Source organism: Desmodus rotundus, chromosome 8 (genome assembly GCF_022682495.2).
Source record: "Desmodus rotundus isolate HL8 chromosome 8, HLdesRot8A.1, whole genome shotgun sequence".
Lineage (NCBI taxonomy): Eukaryota > Metazoa > Chordata > Mammalia > Chiroptera > Phyllostomidae > Desmodus > Desmodus rotundus.
Window position 1 is genome coordinate 103,331,049 of NC_071394.1, and position 22,554 is coordinate 103,353,602.

A 22,554-nucleotide genomic window follows, 5' to 3' on the forward strand; every position below is an offset into this window, starting at 1 on the left:
ACAAGGAAGACCCTGAAGGTCCAGCTAGGGTAGAGAGGTCAGACATGAGCAAGCCAGCTTGCAACATGGGAGAAGTTGCTCCAGCCTGCAGCTCACCTGGGATCATGGCACTCGAGGGTGGGAGCCAGGTCCTGATTGCTGAGGGGTAGGTAATTGAAGAACTCCCGGAGATTACACAAGGCATCCACGTCATTTTCAAAAGCTCTATGGGCAACACCTGAGAAAACACGAAGGTTATAATGTGCCAGGGTACCTGTCAGCCCCAGGATACTGCCTCATACCTGCCCCTTCTAGAGCATATGTGTAGCAGAGTGCTGATAGCTCTGTCCTCCCCACCCTCTACTGAGGATGACAGGGTCCCACCCCATATACCTTCGGGCTGACCTTCAGTTCACGCAGGCATTCCCTCTGCTCTGTACCTCTGCAAAGATCACTGCTTTCCTTGCTCTAATGTCACCTACTCAGAGAACCTTTCCCTGATACCTCTCTAAAACAAACCCTTCCCCCACCAATGCCCCTCACTTTCCATCCCGGTAGTGCGCGGGAGTTCTCTTCACACTTTTCCCTGCCTCACCTGTTCCCTTCCCTGTATACTGCCTGACATCTTCCCTAGAATATCAGCTCCAGCAGGGTAGAGACCAGGCCTGTCTTACCCCTATAGTCCCACAGCAAGAGTAATGCCTGGTTATATGTCAATTATCTCTCAACAAAGCTGGAAAATGAAACAATAAAAGAATAATGGCTGGCATATAATGTCAAGGTACTCAGCAATGATGGAAGGAGTGGAAGAAAGGAGGGGAACCACCTTGCCCTAGTGAGGATTCAAGCCATCATTCCTCAAGAACAGTCTGAAATCACAGAACAGCCAAACAAGGCCATAGACAGGAAAGAGAAAGTAGGGCCAGAAGCTCTCTCTCAGTTCACCCCACCAGACTCCCTGCTTCCACCGTTACCTCTAGAGTCTCTTCTCCACATGACAGCCAAAGTTAGCTTTTTAAGTCAGATCATGTCATATCTACTCCAGCCCCTACCATTCATTAGGCACTTCAGCCACTCTCCTTCCTCAGGGACCTTGCATAGGCAGGTGTGGCTCAGGGGGTTGGGCATTGTCCCATAAACCATAGGGTCCACAGTTCAATTCCTGGTCAGGGCACATGTCTGGGATGCAGGCCAGGTCCCCAGTTGGGGGCGTCAGAGAGGCAACTGATTGATGATTTTCTCGCACATTCATATTTCTCTCCCTCTCTTTCTTTCTCCCTTCCCCTCTCTCTAAAAATAAATAAAATCTTTAAAAAATATCTGCTTCACTGGTACCCTCAAAATGAGGCCTGCTCTCACCACCCAATTAAAAACTGCAACAATCCAACCCCCCTTAGTCTATTCTACTGATTCCACAGTACATATTGAGCTTGTTGTTTACTGTCTATCTTCTCTGCTGGAATATAAACCCCATATAGGCAGGGATCTTTTTGTTTCTTTCACAAATGTATTCCTAGCAAGTAGAACAATGCTGGTCACAGAGGCATTAAATAAATACAGGGGTGGGCAAAAGTAGGTTTACAGTGGTGAGTACACAAAAAGTTTATTCCTGTATTATTAATTATTGCATTATTTTTCATATGAACTATAAACCTACTTTTTGCCCACCCTGTATTTGGTGATGAATAAAAATTATGTTCAACGTGACAAAATGTTTTCATTCAAGATTTATAAATTGGCACACTTTGGAGGAAAGCACGGCAGTTCCTCAAAAAGTTAGACAGAATTACCATTTGACCCAGAAATTCCACTTCTAGGTACACACCCAAGAGAAACAAAAACACATGTCCACACAAAAACTTGTACATGGATGTTTATAGAAGCACATTCAGGAAAGCCAAAAAAAGTGGAAACAATCCAAATGTTTGATCAATGGATAAACAAAATGTGGTACAACCATACATTGAAATATCATTCAGTCAAAAGGGATGAATTACTGATTCGTGCTACAATATGGTTAAGTATATATTATTATGCTAAATATAACAAATCTGCTGCAAAACACCACATATTGCATAATTTCATTTATGTCCATTACATATGTATTCAGAATAGACAAATCCATAAAAAGAGAAAGTAGATTAGTGATTGCCTAGAGCCAGAGTATTTGAGGGGAAGTGAGGAGCAAATGCTAAGACGCAGAGAGTTTCTTTCTGGGGTGAAGAACATGTTCTAACATTGACCCTGGTGACAATTGAACAACCTGTAAATATACTAAAACCAATGACTTGTATACTTGAAATGGGTATTTCACATGTATGGGATGTGAACTATATCTCAATAAAGCTGTTACCAAAAGTGTGTGTGCGCGTGAGGGGGCGCGTGCATGTGTATGGCCTCTTTTGGATCTCTCTCTGATACAGAGCTAAGTACCTCAGACATGGCCCATCAAAGAGCCTTGGGCCCATGAACAACACCAAATGCTGCCTTTAAAACTAAAACTATGCTGTGGAAGGAAATTTAATGACACAGGCAAATACTCACCATTTTAAGCTGTCAAGAGAAAAAAAAAAAAAACAGGCTACAAAAGAGAATTATGCACCTATGTTTGAGTATGTATATGTATACATACACCCGGCCGCATGAAAAAACTGCAAGGGTATAACCAAAAAAACTTGTGGTGATTATATGTGAATGATGGAATTCCTAGTGGTTTTTATTCCTGTGTTTTCTAAATTGTCTACCACAAACATGTAATATTATTGAAATCAGGAAAAATAGATATTTCATCAAATCTAAGATGCAGTCAAGACTCAATATTACTTTATGTCCCAATAAGAAATAAAAACTCCTGCCACTTAAGCCCTGAGACAGGAGAAGATGACAAGCTGTGGGGGAATCAACAATGAGAAACGTTCTGATACTAAGTGTGGACTGGAGATAGAGTTGAATGGAGCTGATGGGAAAGGGAGAAGAGTGACTCAAGACTGACGCTGACCTGATACTGGGGAGGAAACATTTTTGTGGGTGGGGGCACCAAGAGCTCTCACTTTTTGGGTTTTTTTTAAATCCTCACCCAAGGATATGTTTATTGATTTTAGAGAGAGAGGGAGGAAGAGAGAGAGAGAGAAAAATATCAGTGTCAGAGAGAAACATTGATGTGTTATCCCCTCCATACACATCCTGACTGGGGATCAAACCCCCAATCTAGGTATGTGGTCTGACCAGGAATTGAACTCACAACCTTTTAGTGAATGAGACGACATTCCAACCAAATGAGACACCTGACCAGGGGCTCTTGCATTTTTTTTAAATAAACCATATTTTAGCAAATCTAAGGCTTCATGAGTCTTCCAGTCAAGATGGTGGCATAAGTACATGCAGTACTTGCATCCTCCCACAACCACATCAAAATTACAAACAGACCACAGAACAACTATAATCCAGAACCACCCTGAAGTTTAGCTGAACAGGAGTCCTAAACTAAGTATAAAAAGAAGCCACATGAAACTGGTAGGAAGGGCAGAGATTCAGGCTAGTTGGTCCCACACCCAGATGTGGCAGATAAAAATCAAGTGATATCTCAGCTCAGAGGTCCCCACTGAGGAGAGAGGGGTCCCAGCTGCACACCAGGGCCCCCAACCCAGAGTTCCAGTACCAGGAAGAGAAGACTCCATAACTTCTGGCTGTAAAAACAAGTGGGGATTGTGACTGAGTGAGAAAGAGGTCTTCTGGAGTCCCAGAAATTCCTCTTGAGGGTCCAGTGCAGGGACTCACTTAGACCCACTTGCTCTAATCCCCAGCACTGGGGCAGCATATCAAAAGGCACCAGGGGCATATGGGGAGGAATTGCATGTTCTGGCATCTCGGCAAGCGCTGGAGGGGCAGCTTTCTCCCAGATAAAAGTGCTAGCCGAGGTCACTGTTCCTTTTCTGAGCCCTCCCCACCCCAGCAGAGCTGATAGGTGAACACCATATCTGGATCTCCATGAACCTGGCTAACACTGTTCACCCCACCCTGGTGATTCTCTGAGACCCTGCCCCACCCAACTTGCAGGCCCACCCAAGGTGTTTCCAGTGGCTTTTCCATACAAATAGCCTATCTTGGCTCATGCTTCAGACTTTCCTAAAATCTCTCAAACAAGCAGCATCTGGTCTCCACATGCCCAATACCTCTTGATAAGTGGCACTAGGACCAGTACTAATGGCAGCCAGCCTTGGCTTGCAGCTTGACCTCTCCTGAGCACCTCCAACCCCAGCACAAGTAGCAGCCATCTTCAGATTGCTTTGTAGTTCATGCCAGGTGGCCCCAGGCAGAACACAGGTGGTGGCTGACCTTGGCCTGCACCTCCCAGGAAGCCCCAGAGCCAGAACACCCCATGGACAGCTTCAGGCCACATCAAAGCACCACTTAACTACCTCCACAAGCAACACACTCAAGGGGCAGACTCAGCAGGCACCAAAGCCCCACTGAAGTCCTGCTCCCTGAAGTAGGTCCCTGCACAGAAGATGTTCCACAGGGGCTGCAGCCAGTCCTTGCCACCAATCAGCCTGGGGGGTCAATCAATCCCACTGATATGCCAACAGCAACCAAGGCTCAATTACAACAGGAGGGTGTACTGAGTCCACACGGGGAGTGAAGGAGGCACACCTGGAGTGCCCAGTTTGGGTGACTGGGGAGGCTGTGTCACTGGACCCTAGAGAACACCTACTACATTAGACAACTCTACCGAGCCTGGGAGACATGGAAGCTCTATCTAATACATAGAAACACACACAGGGAAGCTGCCAAACAAGGAGACACAGAAACAGGTCCCAAATGAAAAACAAGAACAAAACTCCAGAGAAGGAACTAAACAAAACAGAGTTAACCAATTTACTAGATGCAGAGTTCAAAACACTGGTTATAAGGATACTCAATGAACTTGGAGGAAGAGTAGATAAACTTAGAACTATAGCAAAGAGATAAAATGAAACTAGAAAGCATAAAAAAGAACAAGTCAGAAATGAAGAATATATTAACTGAGATGAAGAATACATTACAGGGAACCAACAGTGTAGTAGATGAAGCAAAGGATCAAATCAGAGATTTGGAAGATAAGGAAGCAGAAAACACCCAATCAGAACAGCAAAAAGAAAAAAGAATCCAAAAAATGAGGATAGTATATGGAGCCTCTAGGACAACTGCAAGCATACCAACATTCGCATCGTGTGGGTGCCAGAAGGAGAAGACAGCAAGGAATTGAAAACCTATGGTAAAAAATGATGACAGAAACTGCCCTAACCAGGTGAAGGAAATAGATATACAAGTCCAGGAAACACATAGAGCCCCAAACAAGATGAATACAAAGAGGCCCACACCAAAAACACATAATTAAACATAATTTTAACATAATTAAAATGTTAAAGACAGTAAGAGAATCTTAAAAGCAGCAAGAGAAAGGGACTTTAGTTACCTACAAGAGAGCTCCTATAAGACTGTTAGCTGATTTCTCAACAGAAACTTTGCAGGCCACAAGGGATTAGCAAGAAATGTTAAAGTCATGAAAAGCAGGGACCTATAACCAAGATTACTCTACCCAGCAAAACTGTCATTTAGATTCAAAGGACATATAAAGACCTTCCCAAACTAGAAAAAGCTAAAGGAGTTCATCACCACCAAACCACTATTGTATGAGTAAAAGGGTCTTCTTTAAGAAGAAAAAATATGTATCAAAAATATGAATAATAAAATAGCAATAAATACTATCTATCAACAATTGAATCTAAAAAGCAAAATAAACAAACAAGCAGAACAGACTCATGGATACAGAGAACATTTTGATGATTGCCAGACGGGGACGCAGGGAGGTTGGGGAGATGGGCAAAAAAGGTGAAGGGATTAAGAAATACAAATTGGTTGTTACAGAATAGTCAGGGGGCTATAAAGTACAGCATAGAGAATACAGTCAACAGTATTGTGGTAACTATGTATGTCAGGGGTGTCAAACTCTTTTTCACTGGGGGCCACATCAGCCTCATGGTTGCCTTCAAAGGGCCGAATGTAATTTTAGGACTGTATAAATGTAACTACTCCTTAACTAGAGGCAAGGAGCTCGGCGTTGCCACCAGGTAGAAACAAGGTACCAGGCAGGAAAAAACAAGGTAGAGGGCCGGATTTGGGGTGCGGACCTTGGTTTGCCACCTGTGATGTAGGGTATCACATGGGTTCTAGATCACTTAGTAAGTTATGTTGTGTCTGATCACTGGGTTGTACATCTCAAGCTAATATAATATTGCATGTCAACTGCAATTGAAAAATTAAAAATTATTTAAAGTAAAAAATAAAATCTAAGACTTCACTAATAGTAAGACACAGGTCTATAATATGCACACTGAGAAGGAAATGATGACCCAATGAGTTAACCACAGTATGAGGCCGTGCATAAATCGGTCATACCAGTCTCACGTTGCTTTGAAATCTTTCAAAAAGGCAATTGCTCCTATCTTCAGTTATATTGCTTGTTGTGTGGTAGACGATTCTTTCACAGCTTGGTTTCTTTTTCCAAGAACATACGGAATTCCAATCATTACTCCAACAACAAATATCCTCACTAATATCAGATTCATGCCCTGTTCCCAATTTCATGCCTCTCAGTATAAACAATAACTTTTTGTTTTGATGCCAAAGTACCAAACAATCTTTATACATTTTAAACTCGGCATATGTGACAAATATTACCTTAGAGGTAAAAAGCTATGACCAAGTTCATGAATCATGAACGTGGCCATGCTCATCACATTACAACTGTACCTGGCCAATGGTGATTTATAAAATGCCACCTTTCTAAGACACACCCCAACTTTGGAGTAAAAGAAAGTCATAATAAGATACAATATTTTTTTAAAGATTCAATTGTATATATGTAAGTCATACCTCTTATAACACCACTTGGATTAGCTTTGAAATGTTTAATATTAAAGCATTAGTACTATTTTAACAAATTTGATACTAAATCCATTTTTATTACTATATCTGTAGTCAATTTCCATACTACAGTCTTCTCAAATAAATTCTGCCAAAATTGATATCCGTAAAAGACTGTCAAAATTCTCTGTGGCAATGCCCTCTTCCCAGTGTTTAAAAACAGTAAGGTGAGTCTTGAGGCCTCTAACCTGACATGGTGGTATGGGTCCTGGCACCACCAAGCTCCTCCTGGGTAACATCCTCATTGGTGACAGACTTTACAACATCAGGGCCAGTGATGAACAGGTAGGAGGTATCCTGAAATCAGAGAATTCCAGAGGATCAATTTCAGAACAGCAGAGTCAGATGGATGTTTCGGGTTCACACAGCTGAAAAGACAAAAACAGAAACGGTAGTGACACAAAGCAGAATCGGGGTAGCATGCAGCTCAAAGATGCCTATGCAAACTAAAGACCCAAGTTTTCCCTGCCTATTTAAAAATAAAAAAATCTTCAGCCCTGGTTGGTATGGCTCAGTAGATTGAGTAGCAGCCTGTGAACCAAAGGGTCACTGGTTCAATCCCAGTCAGGGCACGTGTCTGGGTTGCGGGCCAGGTCCCCAGTACAAGGTGCATGAGAGGCAACCACAAATTGATGTTTCTCTTTCTCTTTCTTCCTCCCTTCCCCCTCACAAAATCAATCAATCAATCAATCTTTAAAAAAATAAAATAAAATAAAATAAAGATAAAACAATCTTCATTGCATGGTTCTATCTCATCAAAATAACTTGTAGTGTGGTTCATTCATCTGTAGAACACCCTTCAGGTGACCCTGATTCTTAACTTGTAGTACATCAAGCCTTTTTCTCAGCACTTCATGAAAATGTATCATTAAAGCCTGGGTATTATTATCCCCTTCTCACCACCGCCGTTGACAGAGGAGGAAACAGAGGCACTGTGATGGTATGCATTCTGGCTAAAATAAACCAGCTACCTTAAGTGAAGCCAATTGGAGACGATGATAATCAATAGTGTTTTCAGAGGGTGACAGGCTTTTTCGAAATTATTTTTTTAAAGATTTTATTTCCTTACTTTTAGTGAAAGGGGAAGGGAGGAAGAAAGAGAGGGAGAGAAACATCAGTTTGTGGTTGTGTGAGAGAAACACAGATCAGTTGCCTCTCACACGCCCCCAACCAGGGAATCAGCCTGCAGCTCAAGTACATGCCCCAACCAGGAATCAAACTGGAGACCTTTTGCTTTGCAGGACAACACTCAGCCAACAAAGGTTAGGGTCAGAGAGTGACAGGCTTTTAATTTTTAGTTTCTAATTTAATGATAATAAGGGCATATTGTAAAAAATTTAAACCGAAGAATAGAAGATACAGTGGAAAGTAAGTCTACAACCCAGCCCTCATTTCCAGGCTTCCAATTTCCCCACCCAAAGGCAACCACAGTCAGTTTCTCTCTCCCTACAAAGAGATCCATGCACACAGGGTCCAGCAGAAGTAAGGCCTGCTTGAGTGTGGTTGGTAGGGTAATAATATGGGTGCAGTAATTTAGAATTTTAATTTGAATGTTTCACCTAAAATGTCATATGGTGTGCTCGAGTGTGATATTGTTATGTTACAGAATTACATGGCTATGATTTTGTAATAAAGGAAGGGCATTATTTGTGCCAGACCCTGTATATGAGCATCAATATATACATAAGCTACAACTATAATATATATGTATATTTGCCTTCTTATGTTCTTTCCAGCACAGTGTCCTATGTTCTGAAACTTCTGGAAACTTCTTAAAGATCATTCCATATCAGTTCAGGATAATTTATTTAACTCCGATTCATGATAATGGGTCATTACAAAGCAAGAAAAAAATGTTCTTTTCAATAAGGAGGCTCTAAGCCAATTAGGAAAATATCTGAGACGAACAAACAAGAAAAAGAAAACTAGCCTCTATTTCATACTATGAGTAAAAACCAACTACAGGTGCAAATGTGAAAAGCAAAATAATAAAGCTTTTAGAACATAGAAACAGTCTTAGTGAATTTGAGGCAGGAAAAAGTTCTTCAAGAATTAAAACACACTACCCATAAAGTATACATTTGACATTCCTTCTCAAAAAGGCACAGAAGCCAGCTTACAGGGACTCCCACTAGCTAAGTGAAGGGCAATCTGAGCATCCAAATAATGATCATAATGGATTATAAACCATTGAGTAAACTAGGAAATCCAGGAACCCATAATAATAATAAATCCATGAAATAAACAAATGCCCAAGAAGGCAGAGTTCTTCCTTCGAGGACAATGCCAACTGATAATGAAGCAAGTGGCAGAGTTGGAAAATAACAATTTTCCAAAGATTGGTTCAGACAAGAATCATCAGTAAAAGCTAAATCAAGGAGGAAAAGCGTAATGCAGAGCAGCATACTGCATGGTCTCAAAGTATCTCCCCAATGAGTATTTATCAGCTGCAAAAAGAAAAACGATAATTATAGAGTGGAGAAACCAGACAACGTCTTGAATAACGATCAAATTATTATCACTGAGGACAGGGTAGGTGGGTATCACTTGACTCCAGGTGTGACAATCTGAGCAGGATACAGTATCATTTATGCAGTAAACAGGTTCAGATACCTAATCTGAATCTAGTCAGGAGGAGACATCAGATAAACTCTAACTGAGGATCAATCTATAAAATAATTAAAGAAGGGCATCCAAATAGAAAAAGAAGAAGTAAAATTATCTGTTTGCAGATGATATTTTATATTTGGAAAGCTTTAATGATTCTACAAAAAAGTTAGAACTAATAAACAAATTAAGCAAAGTTGCAGGACACAAAAATGAACATCAGTTGCATTTCTAAACATTAATAACAAACAATCTGAAAAAGAAATTATAAAAACAATTCCATTCACAATAGCTTCTAAAAGAATAAAGTACTTAGGAATAACTTAACCAATAAGGCAAAAGACTTGTACACTGAAAATTATAAAACATAGCTGAAAGAAATTTAAAAAGACAAATAAATGGAAAGTAAATATTGTTAAGATTTCAACAACACTACAAAAGCAATATACAGATTAAATGCCACCCGTATCAAAATCCCAGTAACATTTTTTGCAGAAATAGAGAAATCCATCCTAAAATTGATGCAGAATCTCAAGGGACTCTGTATACCCAAAACAATGTTGAAAAAGAACAAAGTTAGAGATCTCACTCTTCCTGGTGTAAAAACCTACTACAAAGCTACAGAAATCAAACTAGTGTGGTACTGACCAAAAGACAGAAATATAAACCAATGGAACAGAATAGAGAGCCCAGAAATAACCCTCATATTTTGATCAAATGGTTTTCGACAATGATACCTAGACCATTGAGTGGTGGAAAGGGCAACCTTTTACAACAAATAATGCTGGGGAAACGAGATGTGTACATGTAAAACAAAGCTGGACTTTACATTACACCATATACAAAATTTAACTCAAAATGAATCACAGGCCTAAACAAGTTGTACACCTTAAACTTACACAGTGATATCTGTCAATTATATCACAATAAAGCTGGAAAAAATTAAAAATAAATATGAGAAAGCAGTTTAGAATGAAATGACAATGGAAACCAAGATGGTATGGCCAGAAATATGGAAGGAAATGCCAGAGATGCCAGAGGCATCATGGAAGCATCATGGAGGCATCATGGAAGCCAAAGGAAAAGAATATGGCTAAAAAATGGAGGAAAATGAGAGTTAAAGAGCATTTATAGTGACACAGAAGTCACTGATGACCTTAGAACAACAGGTTTAATGGACTGAGGGGAAAAAGGGGTAAACTGAAATATGTTAAGGAGAGGATGGGAAGACAAAAATAGGACGTTAGCCACAGGGAGGTACAGACTAAGGGAGGGCTTTTGTCTCTGTTCTGAAAATAGGAAAGACTTGAACATGGGTAAGTTCTTATGGGAGGATCTAAAACCAAGGGAGAGGCTGAAGATAGTACATAAGAGAAAAGAGAACTGACAGGATAAGGCCACTGAAAAGGTGAAAGAGTTGTAAGCAGTAGTGTGCGTGTATGTGGAAACGGGGGGAAACAAGGGCCTTAGCCAGAGGAATGGATACCACACCTCCATTCCTACCAGGGAGGAAGGAGAAGAGGACTGGGGTAGCACAAGGTAACCGTGGAATATACAGATTAGTGGGCAAACTCAGGGAGTTCTGCTTTGTTCAGGAAGAGATGTGGTCATCTTAACTTTTAAAACCCATCTCTGTTGCTGAATATTTAGGTCGCTTTCGATCTGTCACTAAAAAAAAGATGACTTATCAAAGGGTGAACACTTTTCTAAACCTTTGAAGTCCTACTGCCAAACTATCCCCGAGAAAAACAGGTTTCCTATTTATACTATTCCTATTTACACTGTTCTCCTCTTTTTGAATGACTATCTACTTACTCCTCCACCCTCCACTCTTCCTGTCTTAGCATTTACTGCTCATTGTTAAAAATATTTTAAGAGGAAAAGAAATATTTTTTTAATAATATTAGGTTACAGGTAATTACTCATGTGTAAATTCAAGTAGTCTTCATTTAAAAATCATTTTAAAATATCATTCCATCAAATCATGTCATAAAGATATGCACCTTTCAAAATGAAGTTGGGGATCAGATCTAGCATTGCCATTATACACAAAATGTAATAAAATGGCAAACAGCCAAGGGAATAGAGGTGGAACATAAGAACAACCTCCCAATAAAGAAAATTACAGAAAAGCCTTCCATGAGAAACTTTCTGAATAGGAGTCAGTACACAATTATCTGTCTGGGCACAGAATAGGATCCTTTGATTACATGAAAATCATTTGCAATTCAGATCAACAGGTAAAATCACCCACCAATGAAGTACACAAGTGCATTCTGCCACTGAACACCCACAAGCTACAGGTTTGGTGCCAAACCCTTTTCTCCACTAAGACCTTATCATCACTAAGTTGAAAGCCAATGAGAATGCAGATAACAACCCAGATCTGGGTCAGGAATTATTTTTATTTCAGGTGAGGTACTGCACAACTCTCAAAGGGCAGGAGAAACAGGTCTTTCTTTCTTACCTTTACCATGAACGTGAAGTCTGTTAGGGCTGGGGAGTAGACAGCCCCACCAGCACATGGGCCCATGATCAGAGAAATCTGCGGGATGACTCCGGATGCCATGACATTCCTCTGCCAAAAGAGAAAGGTAAAGATATCTGGTTACAGAGTATCTGAGGCATTATTTGCAGAAAGATAAAGGCAATAATAAAATTACACCTGGCTTTTTTTCACAGAAATTCTATCCTAGAGGCAGGAGACCTATCAGTATAGTTTCTTCCAAAACTATACATGCAATTTGTTCCCATAACAAGTGGGCCGGTTGACATATTACTCTCTGGGGCAAATAACCTCTAACCTCTCCCTCCTTAAGTAGTTCTCCAAAAGTTCTACCAGGACTTTTCTATATGACCTCATATAGAACCCCACAACTTTCACCCCAGCTCCTAGCACCCCTGTCTCCACAAAGCTGTGTAGAAGAATGAATGAAAACCTTCGGCAGAACATACAGGAACACCACTTATCCTGGAGCCATCACCTCTGTTTGGAATTCTTTGACAACCTCCACAGAGAGTATCAGTAGTGACAAGGTAAGGCTAAGAGACAGATGCTACTTCACTCCAAGTCTTCAAGGTCTGCCCACCCCCAGCCAGGGCATAGAGGGAGGATGGAGATATTAGGAGCCAGAAAGGCTCCATGAGGACAAAGGTGTTATGAAGGGCAAAGCCTCAGTCTACCTCCTAGGAAAGACAAGACTGGGGGCTAGAGGACCCAGGCAAGATAAGGGCCCATTGATCCTTGCCCAATGCTCAACTACTTTCCTTCCCCTGTGCCCCATCAGCTTAAAAGAAGAAAATCCACTTTTATCACTGCCTTGGCTATAAGACCAATTTCTATAAATTACAAGACATAGCTCAGAACAGTACAAAAGGGCATCTGTCTATAAAAAAAGGATTCAGGAAAGATGGTGGAGTCGGAAGCACCAGGAATCTGTCTCCCAGCTGAGAAAACAACTGCACTGGCATAATCTGTCTGATGTAACTTTTGGGAACTTTGGACTCTATCGAAGGCTTTCAACTTCCAGGGGGAAATCTGGAGGGTAAGTTGTGGTTAACTTCCATCTATTTCAGCTCTTAAGCACATAGTAGCTACCCAACTCGCACCCCAACCATACGCAGAGAGCACCTTACACAGAGCTTTCAAAAGGCAGAGTAGGGCCTTGGCCAGTGTGACCCAGGGGGCTGAGCGCCAGCCTGCAAACTGAAAAGTCACCAGTTCAGTTCCCCGTCAGGGCACATACCTAGGTAGCAAGCTGGATCCCCTGTTGGGGGTGTATGTCAGGCAACTGATGGATGTTTTTCTCCCTCTTTCTCCCTCCCTTCCCCTGTCTAAAAAATAAATAAAATCCTTTTTTTAAAAAGCCAGAGTAGGTAAATATGACTCTGTCCTGAATAATCAGGAATCTGTGTTCTGATCCTCGATTTCTGATTCTAATCTCAGAGGTGTAGTTAGAGTGGTGGGTGGTCATTGTTATACCCCCCACTGTTGTTGCAAGCCTGTCCTCCCCCAGCTCAACATCACCAATCATTCTGGAAATACAAATGAAAACGGAAATGAGATAACACATCATATGCATCAGGATGGCTGCTATAAAAAAAAACTGAAAACAAGCAGTGTTGGTGAGGACATACAGAAATTGGAACCCACTGTTGGTGTGACTACAAACTGGCACAACTGCCATAGAAAACAGTATGAAAGTTCTTCAAGAATTTTAAAATAGAATTGTCATATGATCCCGAAGATTCCACTGTTAGGGATGTAGCAAAAGAACGTAAAGCAGGGCCTCAAAGAGATATTTGTACACCCATGTTCACAGCAGCACTACAATTCACAGTAGCTAAAATGTGGAAACAACTCAAATGCCCATCTACAGATAAATGGATAAACAACATGTAACATGTACACAAAATGGAATATTTTTCAGCCTTATAAAAGAAGGATATCTACTACATGCTACGACACGGATGAAACTTGAAGAAGACATATGCTAAGTTTAATAAGCCACCCATAAAAAGAGAAACACTTTATATGAAGTGCTTAGTCAAAATCTTTGAGACAGAAAGTAGATTGGTGCTTGCTATGGGTTGGGGAGAGGGGATAATGGGAAGTAATTACTTAAGGAACATAGAGTTTGTTTGTACAATGAAAAGAGTTATGTAGATGGACAGTGGTAATGAATGCACAATATTATGAAAGTTTTTAATACCACTGAATTGCACATTTAAAAACGCTTAATTGCTAAATTGTATATTATATGTATTTCACCACAATAAAGAAAAGCTAGATATGCTCACTGCAGCATTATTTACAATACCCAATATCTGCAAGCAGCCCAAATGCCCATCAGTAGATGAGTGGACAAAAAAAGCTGTGGTACATTTATACAATGGAATACTACGCAGCTGTAAAAAAAAAAAAAAAAAGGAGGAGGAAGAAGAAATCTTATCTTTTGCAAGGGCATGGGTGGACAAGGAGAGTATTACGCTAAGTGAAATAAGCCAGACAGAGAAAGATAAATACCATACAATTTCACTTATATGTGGAATCTAATAAACAAACAAAGTAGAAACAGACTCATAGATACAGAAAATAGCCTGCAAGCTATCAGACAGGAGAGAGGTTGAAGACTGGGTGAAAAAGGTGAAGGAATTAAGTAAAAAAACCTCAGATATAGACAATAGTATGATTACAAGAGAGAAAGGGGGTGGGGGAGGTAGAAGAGGGTAAAAGGGGCCAAAAGAGACTTGACTTTGGATGGTGAACACACAATACAATATATAGATAATGTATTACACAACTGTATACTTAAACTCCAGATAATTTTATTAACCAATGTCACCACCCTCCCCATGAATTTAACTTAAAAAAATTTTAAAGAAAGCTGAAAAAATTTGTTTTCATTCTGCAAAAAATATCGAGATGGCTGGGTGGACTTCTAACTATCACAGAGTGACTAGTTAAAAACACTCTCTCTCCACTAAACAACTATGAAACTGAAAAAAATTGTCAAAAACAAACATTTCAATATACCTAGACTTCCGGCCAAGATGGAGGCGCAGATAGATACCTTTTGCCCCCTTGCACAACCAAAAGAAGAACAACAAATTTAAAAACAAAAAAATAACCAGACCTGCCAGAAAATCAAACTGTATGGAAGTCCGACACCCAAGTCTGAACATTCGTTCAGACTGGTAGGTGGGCGAATACAGGCAGCCGGGGCAGAAAGGATGCACGGAAAGTCAGTGGCTAGAGGACTGGGTGGATGAGGTGGCAGCTGGCAGACTGGGAGATCCCACATTTGCATGTGGATAAACCAGGAGAAACAACTGGGGAGCAAGATAGACTACACGACGCAGGGTTTCAGCATGGGGAAATAAAGCCTTAAAACTTCTGGCTGTAAAAACTACCCTTTGGGACAGCATGGATGGATCTGAAGAGCATTATGCTAACTGAAATAAGCCAGGAGGTGAAAGACAAATACCATATGATCTCACCTATAAGTGGAACCCAATCAACGAAACAAACAAGCAAGCAAAATATAACCAGAGACATTGAAATAAAGAACAAACTGACAGTAACCAGAGGGGAGGTAGGAGGGGATAATAGGAGGAAAAGGGGGAAGGGTTTTCAGGAACATGTATAAAGGACACATGGACAAAACCAAAGGGTGGTAGGATCAAGGGTGAGAAGTGGGGATGGCTGGGGTGGATGGCAGTGGTGGGAGGAAAATGAAGACAACTGTACTTAAACCATAAAAAATGTGGGGGGAAGGGAACCTGTGGGGGTTGTGGCAGCAGGAGAAACGTTGTGGCCTAACATAGACAACATATGTTAGGCCACAAAATAAGTCTCGGTAAATTTCAAAATGACTGATCTCTGATCACTGCCATTGTGATTGGAAAAGTGTCTTACATCAAACTAATGTAAGAAACTGAAAATTCACAAAAATATTGAAATTATACAAAACACTCCTAAATAACCAACCAACAGGTGAGAGAAAATATTACAAAGAAAAGATTCCCATTTGCTATAGCCACAAAAAAATTAAGCACCTAGGAATAAATTTAACCAAAGAGGTAAAAGACCTATATTCATAAAACTACAGAACTACAGAAAGATATTGAGGAAGATACAAATAAATGGAAGTATATACCATCATGGTTTGGAATAATTAACATCATTACAATGTCCATACTACCCAAAGCAATCTATAGATTCAACACAATCCCTGTTACAATACCAATGGCATAGTTCACTGGTCCAGAACAAATACTCCAAAAATGTATATAGAACCAAAAAAGACTCTGAATAGCCACAGCAATCTTGAAAAAGAAGAATAAAGTTGGAGGGATCACAATACCTGATATAAAACTATACTACAAGGCCACTATAATCAAAACAGTCTGGCACTAGCATAAGAACACATCCATAGATCAATGGAACAGAACAGAGAGCCCAGAAATAAACCCGTATCTCTATGGTGAATTAATATCTGACAAAGGGGGCACAAGCATACGAAGTAGTAAAAATAGTCTCTTCGATAAAAATAGTCTCTCCAGTTGAGAGAACTGGACTGGTACATGCAAAAAAGGAAACTAGACCACCATACATCAGAATAAACTCAAAATGGATAAAAGACAAATATAAGTTGTGATACATAAAATTGCTAGCAGACTTTCCAGCTGTTGCCAAGCCATGGGCATCTCTCAAGACAACTGGCACAAACACCACAAAACCAGAGGCAAGAGGAAGCCCTGCCACAAGAAGTGAAAATATGAGCTGGGGCACCCTGCTGCCAACATTAAGATTGGCCCCCAACACATACACACAGTTTGTGTGCAAGGAGGCAACAAGAAGTAGCCTTGAGAGCCTTGAGACTGGATGTGGGCAACTTCTCCTGGGATTCAGGGTGTTGTACATGCAAAACAAGGATTATTGATATTGTCTATAATACATCCAACAATAAACTGGTCCATACCAAGACCCTAGTAAAGAAGTGCATTGTGCTCATTGACAGCACACTGTACCAACAGTGGTATGAATCCCACTATACATTGCCCCTGGGCCACAAGAAGAAGGCCAAGTTGACTCCTGAAAAGGAAGATTTTAAACAAAAAACAATCAAAGAAAATTCAGAAGAAATATGATAAAAGGAAAAAGAATGCCAAAATCAGCAGCCTTCTGAAGAAGCAGCTCCAGCGGGGCAAGCTTCTTGAATCCATCACTTCAAGACCAGGCCAGTGTGACTGAGCAGATGGCTGTGTGCTAGCAGGCAAGGAGCTGGAGTTCTATCTGAGGAAAATCAAGGCCCAGAAAGGCAAATAAATCCTCCTCCCTCCTTTCTTTAAAGCTCATGTTTTTTAAAAAAACAAAAGGCTACATAATAAAGGTGTTCATTCTTGGATTTTTTTAAAGAAGCACTAGCAGAAAATAGAGGCAGTAAAATTTCACATATCCCATGTAGCGATATTTTTGCTAATATATCTCCTAGGGTAAGGGAAACAAAAGAAAAAGTAAACAAATGGGACTACATCAAATTAAAAAGTTTCTACAAAGAAACCATCATCAAAATGAAAAGAGAACTGACAGTATAGGAGAATATACTTACCAATGATATGTCAGGTAAGGGTTTAATCTCCAAAATATATAAGAACTCATACAACTCAACACCAGGAAGACAAACAACCCAATTAAGAAATGGGCAAAGGACCTAAATAGATGCTTCTCCAGGGAGGACATACAGAGGGCCCACAGACATGAAAAGATGCTCAACATCGCTAGCCATGAGAGAGATGCAAATTAAAACCACAATGAGATATCACTTCACACTAGTCAGAATGGCAATCATAAATGAATCGACAAACAGTAAGTGCTGGTGAGGATGTGGAGAAAAGGGAACCCTAGTGCACTTTTAGTGAGAATGCAGGCTTTTGAAGTCACTGTGGAAAACAGTATGGAATCTCCACAAAAAATAAAAATGAAACTGCCTTTTGACCTAGCGATTCCTCTGCTGGGATTATACCCTAAGGAACTGAAACAACAATTTAAAAGAATTTATGCACTGCTATGTTCATAGCAGAGTGATTTACAATAGCTAAGCGCTGGAAACAACATAAGTGCCCATCAGTAGATGAATGGATTAGAAAACAGTGGTACAAGGACTTCTGGTCAAGATGGCAGCATAGGCAGAAATGGCTCACCTCTTCATACAACCACATCAAAATGACAACTAAATTGTATAGAACAACCATCACTCAGAATCATCAGATATCGAGGTGAATGGAAATCTGACAACTACAGAATTAAAGAAACCACATTCATCCAGCCTGGTAGGGGGGCCACAGATGTAGAACAGGCTGGTCCCGCAACCACGTGTGGTGGATAAAATTTCAGGAGGGATAACTCAGGAGTGAGGAGTCCCAGTCCCACACTACAACACCCAGCCCAGGATTCCAGTGCCAGGAAGATAAGTCCCTAAAATATATGGCTGCAAAAAACAGTGGGGATTGAGCCAGAGGAAGGAAATTCTGGAGCCCCAAGCAGTTCCTCTTAAAGAAATCACACACAGACTCACCTTTTCAGACTCCCCCCTCTGAGCTCCAGCACCAGAGTAGCTCTTGAAAGACACCAGTGGCACACAGGGAAAAACTGAAATCCTGGCATCAAGGAGAGCAAAAGCCATTGTTCCTTTTCTAAACCCTCCCCCCACAGACTCAGCAAGTTGGACCCATCAACCTGGCTAACACTGTTCCAAGGCAACTAACAACTACCTTAGAGATCCCCGAACTCTGACCCACCCAACTTGCAGTACCACCAAAGTTCCTTTTTCCATATGAATGGCTGGTCTAGGCTCATGCTTCACATTTTCCTAAATCCTATCAAAAAAGCAACAGCTGGCCTCAGTGAGCCCCAGGCCCAGCACAAGCAGTAGCCACCCTAGATTAATACTTGGCTTTGCCTGGGAATCTACAATCTCAGTAAAAGTAGCGGACATCTCAGACTGCTGTATACTCATGCAGGGTGGCCATGGGTAAAACACAGGTGGAGGCTGATCTTGGCCTGCAACACCTGGGAAAGCCCAGAACCTGCACACACAGTGGACACCATCACCCTGCCCCTACACATCTGATCCTCCATGGAGAGCAAATAAATTCACAGCCAATTCTTGTACCTGACTGGCTTGGGTAAATCTCTCCCATCGATCTGCCAACAACAATCAAGGCTCAACTAAGAGGAGGGTGCACTCAGCCCACAAGAAGGGCGCCTCGAGTACCCAGCTTGGATGATAGGGAAGGCTGTGCCACTGAACCCTACAGGACACCTACTACATTAAGGCATGCTACCAAGACATTGAGTCAGAGCAGCTCTACCTAATACATAGGAACAAACAAAGGGAGGCCACCAAAACGAGGAGACAAAGAAACATGGTCCATATGAAAGAACAGATCAAAAATCCAGAAAAAGAGCTAAAGGAAATGGAGATAAGCAATCCATCAGATGCAGAGTTCAAAACACTGGTTATAAGGATGCTCAAGGAAATTACTGAGGACCTCAAAAGCATAAAACAGATCCAGTCAGAAACTAAGGCTTCACTAACTGAAATAAAGAACAATTTACAGGGAAACAACAGTAAAGTGGATGAAGCTGAGAACCAAATCCATGATTTGGAACTTAGGAAAGCAAAAAACAGCCATGCAGAACACGGAGTAAAAAAATCCAAAGAAATGAAGATAGTGTAAGGAGCTCAGGACAACTTCAAGCGTTCTAACAATTGCATCATAGGGGTGCTAGAAAGAGAAGAGAAACAGCAAGAAATTGGAAACCTATTTGAAAAAATAATGAAAGAAAACTTTCCTAATTTAGTGAAGGAAATAGACAAGCAAGTCCAGGAAGCACAGAGAGTCCCAAACAAGATGGATGCAAAGAGGCCCACTCCAAGACACAACATAATTAAAATGCCAAAGGTTAATGATAAAGAGAGAATCTTAAAAGCAGCAAGAGAAAAGCAGGTAGTTACCTACAGGGGAGTTCCCATGAGACTGTCAGCAGAGTTCTCAAAAGAAACTGTGCAGGTTAAAAGTGATTGGCAAGAAATATTCATTCAAAGTCATGAGAAGCAGAGCCCTACAGCCAAGATTGCTCTACCCAGCAAAGCTATCATTTAGAATTGAAGGGCAGATAAAGAGCTTTCCAGACAAGAAAAAACTGAAGGAACTCATCATCACCAAGCCATTATTATATGAAATGTTAAGGGACTTATTTTAAAAAATTAAGATCCAAACTGTGAACAAAAAATGGCAATAAATACATATATATCAACAGTTAAATGTAAAAAAAAACTAAGCCAACAAGAAGAACAGAGACAGAATCATGGATATAGAGAGTGTTTTGATGGTTGCCAGATGGGAGGGAGATGTGGGGGAATGGGTGAAGAGGTGAGGAGATTAAAAAGTACAAATAGGTAGTTACAGAATAGCCATGGGATGTAAAGTACAGTACAGGAAATGAAGAAGCCCAAGAACTTATTTGCATGACCTATGGACACGAAAAATGGTGGGGGGAATGCCTGAGGGAGTGGTGGGTTCTGGGTGAGAGCGGTGGGGGGCCAAGGGGGAAAAATCAGGGTAATTGTTATAGAATAATCAATAAAATATAATTAAAAAAAGAAAAAATTCCATTCACAAAAGCATCAAAAATAATAAAATACTTAAGAAGTATAAATAACAAGAAAGTATAAAACATATGTTAAAAATTATAAAATATTGCTGACATGAATTAAAGACCTAAATAAATGGCAAAACATTCCAACTACATGGAGTAGAGGACTCAAAATATTAAATATAAATTTTTGCCAAATTGATCTACAGACTTAATACAGTTCCTACCAAATCTCAGCAGCCATTTTTGTATAGTTGACAGTGATGTAAAATTTTATATGGAAATTAAAGACTCAGAATAGTCAAAATTTTTAAAAAGAACACCTTATTAAAAGATTTTACCCAACTTTAAAACTACTAGAAAGCTACAGGAATCTATACCGGGTGGTTGTGAGGTAAGGGTAAGCATATAGATCAAAGGGAAAGACTTCAGTCCAGAAATAAACCCCTACATTTACAGTCTATGGATTTTCCAAAGTGCCAAAATAATTCAATAGGGAAGAATAGTCATGTCAATAAACAGTGGTGAGACAAGGATGAATTTAGACCATGACCTCACACCATATGCAAAAATTATCTCAAATAGATTACAGACTTGTTATAAGAGACCGAAATCTAGAAACCATCATGAAAAAAAATTATAGAAAACATTCATGACTTTGTATTGGGCACTACTCTTACATATGACAATAAAAGCATGATCCACAAAAGAAAATAACTGGTAAATTGAACTTCAAAATTTAAAACATTTTGCACTTTGCCCTGGCTGGTGTGGCTCTGTTGCTGGGAACTTCATCCCATAAACCAAAAGGTCGTGAGTTCAATTCCCTATCAGAGCACATACCTGGGTTGCAGGTTTCATCCCCCAGTTGGGGTGCACATGAGAGGCAAATGTTGATGTTTCTCTCTGACATCAATGTTTCTCTTCCTCTCTCTCTCCCTCCCTTCCCTTCTCTCTAAAATCAATAACCATGTTCTTGGGTGAGAATTTAAAAAAAGAAAAACTTTTTTTAAAATATATTTTTTAGATTTGTATTTCTTTATTTTTAGAGAGAGGGGAAGGGAGGGAGAAAGACAGAGAAATATCACTGTGTGGTTGCCTCTCATGTGGCCCCCACTGGGGACCTGGCCTGCAACCCAGGCATGTGCCCTGACTGAGAATCAAACCAGCAACCCTTTGGTTTGCAGCCCACGCTCAATCCACTGAACTACACCAGCCAGGGCAAAAAAGAAAAACTTTTTGCACTCCAAATGCCACCATTAAGAAATAAAAGAACCCCTAGAAGAGGAGAAAATATTTGCAAATCATGTATCTGATAAAGGACTTAAACCCAGAATATATGAAGAACTCTTACAACTCAAAAATCTACTGTATTTTGCCATGTACAGTGTGCTCCCATGTATAATGCACACCCACGTTTTTGGCCCAAACTTTCAGGAAGAAAATCTTTCATTTTAATTTTTTAATTCAATCATTTATTTATTTATATTTAGAAATAAAACCAATGATCATATTCCAGGGTATTATTTTGCATATGGATATTGTTAATGCTTTCGAGAGTTACACTTTTAATGCATAAGCATAAATTTGAAACATTTATATAGATACAGAATTAGTATTATCCATGTATAATGTGTACCCTTATTTTTCCCTCTAAAACTTGGGAAAAAACTTGCACATTATACACAGCAAAATAGGGTAATTACCAAAAGAACAAAAGATCCAAATACACATTTCAGCAAAGAAAATATACAAATGACTAACAGACCTTAAAACATGCTCATCATAATTAATCAGCAGGAAAATGCAAATTAAAACCACAGTGAGGTCTGACGGGT

At 40.2% G+C, this 22,554-nt stretch overlaps 2 protein-coding genes and 1 pseudogene across 5 annotated transcripts in view; 1 reads left to right on the forward strand and 2 right to left on the reverse strand.

Annotated features, from left to right (window-relative positions):
• The window catches only part of NCK1 (NCK adaptor protein 1), a 553,292-nt gene that overhangs the window by 494,684 nt on the left and 36,054 nt on the right, over positions 1–22,554 (reverse strand). The gene's annotated exons all lie outside the window — the stretch shown is intronic.
• PCCB (propionyl-CoA carboxylase subunit beta) overlaps positions 1–22,554 on the reverse strand; it is a 66,801-nt gene that overhangs the window by 29,035 nt on the left and 15,212 nt on the right. For both annotated transcript variants that reach the window (XM_024565866.4, XM_053929349.2), the window contains exons 6-8: positions 12,020–12,130; positions 7,134–7,242; positions 97–217 (exon numbers count right to left, since the gene is read on the reverse strand). In XM_024565866.4, the coding sequence (XP_024421634.1) occupies positions 97–217; positions 7,134–7,242; positions 12,020–12,130 (341 nt within the window). The remainder of the gene's footprint in view (positions 1–96; positions 218–7,133; positions 7,243–12,019; positions 12,131–22,554) is intronic.
• LOC112309639 (small ribosomal subunit protein eS8 pseudogene) lies at positions 16,735–17,383 on the forward strand (annotated as a pseudogene).